At 37.4% G+C, this 11,909-nt stretch overlaps 1 protein-coding gene across 2 annotated transcripts in view; it reads right to left on the bottom strand.

The window, feature by feature from the left end:
* Nucleotides 1-3,778: 3,778 nt before the first annotated feature.
* The window catches only part of galnt1 (UDP-N-acetyl-alpha-D-galactosamine:polypeptide N-acetylgalactosaminyltransferase 1), a 143,795-nt gene continuing 135,664 nt past the window's right edge, over nt 3,779-11,909 (bottom strand). For both annotated transcript variants that reach the window (XM_048153671.1, XM_048153672.1), the window contains exon 13: nt 3,779-7,049. In XM_048153671.1, coding sequence (XP_048009628.1) covers nt 6,903-7,049 — 147 coding nt within the window. In that variant the 3' untranslated portion in view covers nt 3,779-6,902. The remainder of the gene's footprint in view (nt 7,050-11,909) is intronic.

Below are 11,909 nucleotides of genomic sequence, written 5' to 3'. Positions count from 1 at the left end.
GTTCCCAGAACATTCTCAGAACATTCCCACTGGTGTTAAGGACGTTGTCTAGTGGCTGATGTTTTTAAGGCCCTACCTCGTGCACAGATGATGTATATTAATATTATTCCTTTCAGTGCACCTAATAAATAGTGTTTTATCAGCTAGTAAAGACAGTTTCAAGTAATATTGCAAAAATGTATAAAACAAAACATCCTCTTTAGCACCTTTAAAGGCTGCAGTAACTGTAGTTGCTGATGCAGTGATACAGTAGTTACATTAGCTCATGCATGTGCTGTTGTCAGCTAATGACTTACTGCAAGAGATTTGCATTTTAAAGAAAAGGTTTCATAACATTAATCCAGGAATTACCTGTAAAGAGCTTTTTTATTTTTTGTAAGACATTTAAGAAAAATTAGTTTTTGTTTGAACAGCCACTTTTGTTAGTCAATTTAGCTCTAATTTTCAATTCAATTTTTTGACAAGGGCAGCAGGGCCGTTCTGAGAACATTTCAAAATAAAGTATGGTTTCTTAAACGTTCAGAGAACGTCTTGAATGTTCTGTGAAGGTCCACCAAATAACGTCCCCCAAACCTTAAAAGAACTCCACATCGTGACCGTCTCTGAACGTACTGGGAACGTTACTAGGCAACATCCTTAACGCCAGTGGGGATGTTCTGAGAATGTCCTGGGAACGTAAAATTTCTAGCGGGGTTAGTCTAGCGTTTGTCGTTGAGTCATAGCCACTATTGTCTTAAAGTGCATAGGTCTTCAACTTCAACTAACATGAGATTTTGGCCTAATGACAGAAAAAAAAAACTGAGCGCCCACATAGCTACAGCAAACTCAACCTGTAAGTTGATGAAAACGTAATGATGCACTTACTGCCTCAGATGCAGCTGTTCTAATGACAGAAAAAACACCACATTCGCTGGTCAAAAACTTCGTAACTTGATTTGAACTTGATTTTTGTAAAATGTTAATATAATGACACATGCAAGTATATGATCATATATAACGCCATATCAACTTTATATGAACGTTAAAATAATGTTAGGGGAATGTTAGAATAACATTATACAAACCAAAAACTAATGTGCTAACCAAAAGCAAACCTTAAAAAGAATGTTTCAAACTAACATTCTGGGAATGTTTTGGGAGCCAAAAACTAACGTTAAAATAACATAATAGGAACAGAGGATAACACGGAGATGACGCCACTGACAGGAGTCTCCAGTACACGTCCTGTATTCTTGGTTAAAATTGCGATTTTCTCACGATTTACAAATAGCTGGAAAAATTGGGGATATTGTAAGTACTCAAATGAAAAAAACAAAAAAACAAAAAAAAAACCATATATATATATATATATATATATATATATATATATATATATATATATATATATATATATATATATATATATATATATATAACACTGACCTAGTGGTTTTTGGATATTTTACTGCAAAAATCATACATATTGTAGCTTTAAGAAAACTTTCCTGGCTAACCAAAACAAAGAAGAACGTTCTGAGAACCAAAAACTAACGTTTTGGGAACCAGTCTGGGAATGTTCTGGGAACCAAAAACTAATGTTATAATAAACTTAGAATAATATTATAGGAATGTTAACTTTATAAGAACGTTAAAATGACGTTAGGGGAACATTAGAATAACATTCTACAAACCAAAAACTAACATTTTATTTCTGTTAAGAAAACTTTCCTGGCTAACCAAAAACAAACCTTAAAACGCTGGGAATGTTTTATGTATTTGAGGAGCGGAGAAGAATGTCTTAGTCAGGCGTTTGTCATCAAGTCATAGCCAATATTGTCTTAAAGGCTGTGCATAGCAACTTCAACATGAGATTTTCGCCTAATGACAGAAAAAACAGTGTCCACATAGCTACAATAAACTCAACCTGTAAGTTTGATGAAGAAAAAACACCACACTCGCTGGGTTCATTTGAAATTGATTTTGGTAAAATGTTAATAGAATGACATTATATGATCATATAAAGCCACCATACAGGGGGCTCAAAAATTAATTTTGCCTATATCACAATATGAGCTGAATCCGACGCAAACAAGCGGAGTGATATAAACAGCAAAAAGTCCCAGTGCTGATGGAACGCAGTTTAACCAAAAATAGGCCTTAACAAGATATTTGAACTTCTTAAAAAAAAAAAAAAAAATATATATATATATATATATATATATATATATATATATATATATATATATATTTACATTTGTATCATTAAATATTCAAAGAAGTTGAAACGCAATATTTACATTTAAAAGTGTAATCCGGCAATTTCTCTAAAAAAAAATCCTGTCATCATCACTGGTGCAATGAATTCTGGGGTAGGCTAGGCTGTGAAGCATCCATCTGTTGTATCCTTCATTGCCCTGGAAACTAAGGATGCATTTCATGGCAACATTTGAAGGAGCTGCTGTGTCACAATTGACCTTTGAAGGATACAGCCTCTCTGAGCAGAACTCTGAACTGAACGAATGTTTTCTTCAAAACGAATTTCTTTCAAACGACTGTTTGACCCCAGATGCCCTCTGATGAGTTCACACGTTACCTGCCATTCCTTACACCATCATATCAGAAAGCTATAAATTGCACCACCTCAGAATGGATTGAGGTGGGATTGAAATCGATTGCTATTCACTCTCTCAATTACACTGAACTGGGCTATTGACTGTCTCCATCTCGGGTGCAGTGTGAGTGAATGCGAGAAGGCTGATCGCTGCATGACAGTGGCTCTCTCACCTGTTAAATGAACATTATGGACACAAGGACAAGTGGCTTCTGTTTATGATTAAGATTCAGTGTTCCATTTTTCATACATTTTTTGTCAAAAGAAGAAAATATTTTAATGAAATAACTGTTTAAAACTGAAATAGCCTAATGCTTTTCTAAATGCCAGTCACACACAAGTTATTCTTGGTAAAAGTTGGCGTTCCAAAGGTCACGAATAACAGCAATTATTACATAAATAGCATATATTGAACACACATCATGAAACCTGACATATAAGCATGTGATCATCAAAATGATTTTGGGAAAACCAGGCATTCAGGTTCAGAATATGCAGAGATGCACATTAAAAGCAGGATCTTCTCTGGTACTTTATTAAAATCTGTACTTAATATCAATGCACTAAACTAAAAATGTGCTATTAATATATGTATCCTAGTTTTAAAAAAATAACTGTAAAATACTTTCATAATCTTTTAACTGAAGATAAAATAGAATGTCTTTTAATGAGTTTATCCAATGAAACTTCTCCAAGGCAAACAAAAACTGGCTAATTAGATCATTAGAGTTAGAGCAAGTGTTCTTGTCAGTGTTGTTTGAGTGCAGGGATGTGAGAACTTAGTGTTGAGCAAAAACCCTATTAAATGAAACTGTATTGGATGTAATCAAATCCCAACAAACATTAGCACCATGGCCTTACCTGAGTATCTGAGAAGGTCTATGCCAGTGCCATCAAGTGATAAACCAAAGCAAGGCAAAACTCTAACCATAAAACATAGTTTAAACCTTGCACTCTTGAAGAATTACAAATGCTATAATTTTGATCATTTTTAAGCTTAAATATCCAGCGCAATACTTCAGCAAGCTTGCATGGTGACCCACATGAAACTAAATGAAACTGAGAAATTTTCAATAAACGTTTAATTTAAGTGATATAGCAGCATGATTTTAGATTTGTGGATCAGTTTTTTAACTATGAAACTGTGTGCACATGAAAAAAGAAAAGATCATGAATGCTAACAGAGAGTTGGACTGTAAACTTTCTGTGGTTTATTTCTCCAGCCTGTGGATCATCTCAACACAGGGCTCTCTAACCCACCAATCAGCAGGCCAGACCCTCCTCAATTAAACATATAAGACAAAAACAAAAGACATCCCTTTGACAAATATAAACACACACACACTTGTTCACACTCGCACATCTACACAGATGATCTTGAGGCCCTGTCCAAATGCTTGTAAGATCTTCACCCATCCTATGCAGTGAAACCGCCCCTTTCTTTAGAATATATGAATCATACCATTTAGAATCTTTTTTAGAATGCATTTACAATCATACAATTAGAATTCTAGAATTAGAATCTCACAATTTAGAATCTACAGTCTCTACAATTTAAGATTTTTTTTAGAATTAGAATTTAAAATTTAGAACCTTTTTTAAAGGTGCTTTATGTAAAAATGACAGCTAGTGGTTGAAATGGGTACTGCAGTCCAAATTCAAAATATTGTTGCCCCGCTCCCTCCTCCTCAGACTCGACGCTCTCGCGGGTTGCCAGTTTGAAGACGCGCAACAGGAGCGAGCTCAATTGACATTGTAAGATAATTAGTTGATTTATTGATTTATAATGAGTTGATATCGCGTTTTAATATGCTCCCGTTCATAGAGATTTTTAGATGGATGCTGAGGCTTTTTAGGTCAGGTAAAATCTGCGATCTCTGACCCAGTTTGTTTCACTGCACTGCATTAGTTTTGCGCCAAGTGGCAACCCGGGTTGGCGAAATACCATTGGGTAAATTGGCAATGTGCGGTCTTGCACAGACCAAAACAAAAACAGACATTCCGACATGGAACGCAAATTTCAAAGTAAAATAACTGGCTGTAGCAATGGTTTTCAGAGAAACGAGTATATGAACTAAGCATGTTTAATAAATATCTGCAAACATATTATGGTATTTTTATGATTTAGTACAGTCAAAAACTTACATAGAGCACCTTTAAAGAATCTTACATTTTAGAATCTCAATTTACAATTTTATCTTTTTTTAGAATCTAGAATCTGTATTTAAAATCTTTTTTCTTAGAATCTAGAATATATATTTAAAATGCTACAATTTAGAATCTCACAATGTACAGTATTAGGCCCCGTTTACACTAGTGCGTTTTTACGGAGCCCCGGACATGACATGCAGGAAAAAAAATAATAGGCTAAATCATGGCACCATTTATTAATTTGTTCCCTCGATTTACTAAAACGTGCGCACGATTTACTATTTCATAAATCGAGGGAACGAATTAGTAAATCGTGCGCATGATTTATTTATTTTTCTTGCATGTCATGTGCGGGACTCCGTACGTTTTCATTTCCACAGCTTTTCAGAAACGATCTCCGTCTATACTACACGGCCGAAAACGCATGTCACATGACCGTTCATGCACGTACAAGTGTACGTTTCCATGTTGCCGTTTACACGGTCGTCAAGGATACGCAGAGCGAACATGGGCAGCCACGGCATCATTTTCAAAAGTCTCCGTTTTGGTCCGTTTATACTGAAAAGCAACCCCAGCGTTTTCAAACTAAAAAAGGGGTCTGCAGCGTTTTCGAGGTTCGAAAATGTCGGCGTAGACAAAAGGCGTAACCGTAGCAAAACTTACGCGTTTTAAAACGAAAACGCACTAGTGTAAACAGGCCCTAAGAATGTAGAATCTTACAATTTAGAATAATCTTTTGGTACACGGCGACACAAAGAGTACAGATCATTTGAAGTATTTAGACAGGGTCAAGACAATAATATTTAGGGGAAAACAAAAATCTCAACTGATTCCTGATTCCACATGACAACTCTCAAAACAGAGGGGTTCATTTTCCAACTATCCTCAACCATCACAGCTGAAATTAAATGCTGGATCACTTAAAACTAAAGTCAGAAATGCATAAATCTGAAATGCAGGACAATCTCTTTAGGCTATCAGACAGTTTGAAGACATGAAACTTGGTCATACGGGCACTAGAAGCTTCAGACACCAAATGTGTTGACGAATTAAAGAAATTCTACACAAAAATCAGTAACAATGTAACGTAAACAAAGAAAGATATCAGATGAAAGAGTTCTTTCTCGTGCATGTACACAGTGAGACCGAGCCCTTTTACTGTTGGATGATATGACAGAAGATGATCCATCTCTTCCCGATCAACCCACGTGCTTATGGGTAACCCATGTCGGCCGAAGGGCTGGAACCCAGAGGAAGGCAACAATTTGGGGTAAGTTCAGGACAGTCCTGAAACTGTGTGTCAAATTACTACCATACCTTTTAATAGACAGACTCGACAAAGTTCTAAAACAAACAAAACCTAACAAGTGAAAAGTGCTTGTACGTGGCACTCAAAAACGCAGAAACCAAAAAAGTATCAACCACTGGTGTAAAAAAACAAAAAAACAAAACAAAAAAAAGAGTTACATGATCACTGACGATATGAAACACGTCCTAGACGATCAGTCATCCTGTTCATTGATTATAGATCTATACGTGATTGATTGTAGGTAGTCCACTGACTGAGACTAAGATTGATAGACAGTTCAGTGTGTGTCAGTGGCCAGTAGGGGGAGCCCCTGTGTCAAACGGATCGCAGACCACTGCAACGTCCACAGACAGGAGATCTATCCTGATATGTGACACACTTGAAATCTCACATGCACACACATGCACTCGATCACACGTTAGCATATCCTTCATGTGCTAGATATCCTTCACTTCTACAAGGTTTGAAAAATACTTAAATTAAAAAAAAAAAAAAAACTCCTGTGGAAAACACTGTGACTCACACATTCCCATCACACACACACAAACACACACTGATACTCTAAAAGGGAGGCGTTCTCGTAAACATAACCAAAATGTCCGCTGCTCCTCGAACGAGGAGGATAAGGGCATCAAACTCAAGTTTCTTTCTCAGTGAGTCTTTCTCTCCATCGTTCGTTTTTTTCCTCGGCAAGGTGGAGTGATGGGGAGATTCATATACATATGTGGTTCTGTTCTTTTAGATCATTTGAAGGCAGACCACCAGGATTGAGAGGAAAGCAGTCCTTTCTCTCACGCTCTCTCCATCAGCGTCGGTGTGAGAGTCTGTCCATCTGTCCGTCCGTGTGCGATCTCAGAATATCTCAGGCAGTGTGACGTTGCGGAGGAGCCACTGTTGCGAGCGGCCCCCGGTGCAGTCCTTGACGCTGGGCACCTGACTGTCATCTTCAGACGCCTTGTCCAAACACTGATTACTGTTCACGTGTACCAGACTCAGCTTCTGCAGGACGAGAGAGACAGACATGCACTGTGTGTGAGATATGATGCATGTGACCCATTAGAGCAGTAAACACTGGTTATGTTTAGAATGGAATACTAGAGTAAAACTATATATTGTTGCTATATAATACACATCGACTGTACAATGCTGCATGTTCGATTGCAAATGTCAAAAATATACGCTGCTGTTCAAAAGTTTGGGATCGGTATGATTTTTAATGTTTTTAAAAGAAGTCTGTTCTGCTCACCGAGACAATTACAATTTAAAAAAACAGTTTTCTATTTAAACATATTTTAAAATGTAATGTATTTCTGTGATGCAAAGCTGAATTTTCAGCATCATTACTCCAGTGTCACATGATCCTTCAGAAATCATTCTAATATGCTGATTTACTGCTCAAGAAACATTTTTTTATTATTATCAATGTTGAAAACAGTTGTGTACATTTTTTCAGGATTCTTTGATAAATAGAAAGTTGAAAAGAACAGCATTTATCTGAAATAGAATCTTTTGTAACATTATAAATGTCTTTACTGTCACTTTTGATCAATTGAATGCATCCTTGCTGAATAAAAGTCATTTCTTTCATTTCTTTCCAAAAATAAAAAAATAAAAATTCTTACTGACCCCAAACTTTTGAACGGTAGTGTATAATGTTACAAAAGCTTTCTATTTCAGATAAATGTTGTTCTTTTGAACTTTCTATTCATCAAAGAATCCTGAATTTTTTTTTACTGTTTTCAACATTGATAATAATAATAAATGTTTCTTGTGCAGCAAATCAGCGTATTAGAATGATTTCTGAAGAATCATGTGACACTGAATACTGGAGTAATGATGCTGAAAATTCAGCTTAGCATCATAGAAATAAATTACATTTTAAAATATATTCAATTAGAAAAGGGTTATTTTAAATTGTAATAGTATTTCACAATATTAATGTTTTTTTTGTTGCAGCCTTGGTGAGCAGAGGAGACTTAAAAAAAACAAAAAAAAAAAAAAACATTAAAAATCTTACCGATCCCAAACTTTTGAACGGCAGTGTAAGTAACAGAAAAATATTTTAAATATTAAAAATACACACACAGACAGACATTTAGAATATAAGAATGAATCCAGTTTCTTCAAACAGCTTTCCATATATAGGGTTGCAGGAAAAATTAAATAATAGAAAATTAAATTTAAAAAATTTTTGTGTGATGTTTTGAACATTGTTGTTGCAAATTCTGTTGATTTAAAGGGTTAGTCCACCCGAAAATGAAAATAATGTCATTTATTACTCACCCTCATGTCGTTCCACACCCATAAGACCTTCGTTCATCTTCGGAACACAAATTAAGATATTTTTGATGAAATCCGATGGCTCAGTGAGGCCTCTATTGAGAGCAAAGTCATTGAAACTCTCAAGGTCCATAAAGGTACTAAAAACATATTTAAAACAATTCATGTGAGTTCAGTGGTCCTACCTTAATATTATAAAGCGACAAGAATACTTTTTGTGCGCCAAAAAAAAGCTAAACTTTTCAGCAATATCTTGTGATGGCCAATTTCAAAACACTGCTTCTGAGCTTTACGAATCTTTTGTTTAGACTTAGTGATTCAGATCTCCTATCAAACGGCTAAACTACTGAAATCACGTGACTTTGGTGCTCCGAACCACTGATTCAATTCGTAAAGCACCAAAGCAGTGTTTTGAAATCAGCCATCACTAGATATTGTTGAAAAGTCGTTATTTTGTTTTTTTGGTGCACAAAAAGTATTCTTGTCGCTTTATAATATTAAGGTAGAACTCACATGAACTGTTTTAAATATGTTTTTAGTACCTTTATGGACCTTGAGAGTTTCAATGGCTTTGCTCTCAATAGAGGCCTCACTGAGCCATCGGATTTCATCAAAAATATCTTAATTTGTGTTCTGAAGATGAACGAACATCTTACAGGTGTAGAACGACATGAGGGTGTGTAATTAATGACAGAATTTTCATTTTTGGGTGAACTAACCCTTTAATCAGGTTATCTGGTAACGTTTGGCGGTCCAACCAAATTAGTAAAGTGGACATTAAAAATCACATCTATTATGCTTAATTTGTCACACTAGACAAAAAAGTTCAAGTTAAGCGCATTGCATTGTGTGATCCCATGCTGTGTGCTAGATTTATACTGCACATTCAGAAAAATGTAGTAGGTCATTCAGGTATTCCTGTACTCAGGATTCATAGTGTAATATAATAGCACTGATAGTAAGCAATATGCCACTCCGCGCTATACAGGCACGGCTGGACAACCTGTGCGCTCCAGGGCAAAGACAAATTGTCGATGCACGGGGATTGCTTTACAATGGAGCATGTGTGTGAGTGTGTGTAATGGGCCTTGGGTGAGCTGAGTGCTCTAGAATTTCAGTCTAGCGGGAAGCATTAAGCCACACAGATACAATTAGGATAGCGGTAGAACCTATAAGACACACGACGTAAGGTGTGAGGGCGCACACACACGTCGATGAGCTAGCGATGGTAATGTATGGTAATGCATGCAGGAGAGGTGCTCTTGTTGGCAAGAGATCTCCTGATCTCGCTCACGCTGAATCTCCCTTCCTTCCACTCTGTCTGTCACTCTCTTTCTCCACAAGAAAAACAGAACCTTTATCTGACAGTGGAAAGTCTCTGCTAGAGTTCTCTATTCTGTGCAGCCTTCCGTCTCTCTGGGCGCAGGGCCAGCATGGTGGGGGCTTCGAATCTGGGGCGAGGAGGAGGAGGAGGAAGAGGAGGCTTTGGAGTAACAGGCATCTCTTTAAGCCAACAGCAGAGGAATGCAAAAAGCAATCTTCCTCTTTTCTCCCCTTGGCTAATTCACTCTCCCCAGGCCTGAAGTGGTGTTTAAGTCAAATACCAAAATGGAGCGATGTACTTTTAAGATTGACTGAGAGCTGATTTAATCTAACTAAACTAGCATCTCTCCAACAGTGTTTATAAGAGAAGCCACAGGGTGGATGTTCATGCACATACATTACAAGAGAAGGATGAGTGGACACCCTGCAGACAGACAGCTTTAAAGGGTTAGCTGACTGTCTTTAATTTTATATGACATATTTGAGGCCATCAAGACCCTAAAGGTGAAAATCAAGAGTCAAAAGCACATCTGCATACATGTGTTGCATCACAATACATGGTTGCCTTTGATGTTACCGAGTACTTAAAAAATGTTTATATCTTTAATGTTTCAGCCCTGATACCCCTGGACGTCGAATATACTTGAGGTCCACCTTCCTGCAGAGTTTAGCTCTTATTCCAGGGGTGTCCAGCCCTTCTCCTGGAGCTCCAACAGAGTTCAGATCTATCCCAAATCAAACCCACCTGAACCAGCTAATCAAGAGCAGTGTTCGAAATCACCTCCTCATTCACTATTCCCTACATTACTCCACTAAAATAGTCCACTTGAAGAAGTGAATAAAAACGAGTGTGTGAATTCGGACACTGAGTGCGCTGGAAGGGCTGCCGCTTTTGCGTAGTTTGTGCTTGTCATTTAATAATCATTGAAACTTAGCACACTGGCAGCTCCAGGAGTTATAAAAAGATTTATCATTGAAACTCACATGTATAAACCTTAATTAAACAAATTAATGATCAATTAAAAAGGAATTTATACGCTGTACCCACATTGGACTAGACCAGGGGTGTCCAACCCTGCTCCTGGAGGGCCACTGTCCTGCAAAGTTTAGCTACAACCCCAATTAAACACACCTGAACTAGCTAATCAAGGTCTTACTAGGCATACTAGAAACTCACAGACTGCTGTGTTGAGACAAGCTGGAGCTAAACTCTGCAGGACAGTGGCCCTCCAGGACTGAAATTGGACACCCCTAGACTAGTGGTTTGGAAAATGGATGGATGGATGAAATAGCTGCAGGTGCCATCTTCTAGCAAAACGTGGAAATTAATTCGGCATGACCCTCACAGTGCATTATGGGTATTCTCTAGTTGAGTTGTTATAGCGGTGCATTACGTCCACAAACATTATGGTTTCGGACACCACTACAAATGGCTTTCCCTTCAAATAGCACCCAATTTAAGTGTATAGGGGGTGATTTCTGACACAGCCATGGTCTTCTGGATCACTAGAAACTTCCAGGCAGGTGTGCTGGAGCTAAACTCTGCAGGAAATTGGTCCTCCAGGAGTAGGGCTGAACAACCCTGGCCTACTCTAATTATAGTTAGAGTACAGCTAAACAAGGTATTTAGGATTAATAGAAACATCTAAAGAAGTGTGCTGGAGAAGATCAGAGCTAAACTCCGGATGAAGGTAGCCCTCCAGGAGCAGGATTGAACAGAATTGGATGAGGGGCTCGTCTGGGATCAGACAATAGACACGTTCTGAGAGTATTCTGGGTTCAAAACAAATTAAGCTCTATCAACAACATCTGGGGCATGTTGTTGATTACCACAAGCCACAATTTTCACTTGTTAGTATGTAAAAACAAATATTTACAGTATATGATTTGCAGTAGAAGTCTAGGGGGAAGGCAATCAAGAATAGGTTAAAGCAAAAGCTTGTATTTTTTGTTATAACAAATTAATTTTTCTATACAATCTATACAAAAATGTGTATGTCAAAAGTAAAGTTGGCTTTTTGCAATCCTTTAGGTATCTTTATGCTTATCATGCAAAAGGTGTTTTATCAGAGAAAGCCAATCCTGCTCATGGAGAGCCAATATCCTGCAGAGTTTACCTCCAATCCTGATCAAACACACCTGAACCAGCTAATTAATGTCTTCGGAATTACTTGAAAATAACAGGAAGGTGTGTTGAAGCAGGGTTGGAAGTGAAGTCTGCAGGAAGGTAGCCCTCTAGGAGCAGGGCTGGTGACC

Source organism: Megalobrama amblycephala, linkage group LG13, assembly GCF_018812025.1.
Source record: "Megalobrama amblycephala isolate DHTTF-2021 linkage group LG13, ASM1881202v1, whole genome shotgun sequence".
Taxonomy (NCBI): domain Eukaryota; kingdom Metazoa; phylum Chordata; class Actinopteri; order Cypriniformes; family Xenocyprididae; genus Megalobrama; species Megalobrama amblycephala.
The sequence above is the reverse complement of the archived record's forward strand: the minus strand, read 5'-3'. Positions and strand labels throughout refer to the sequence as shown.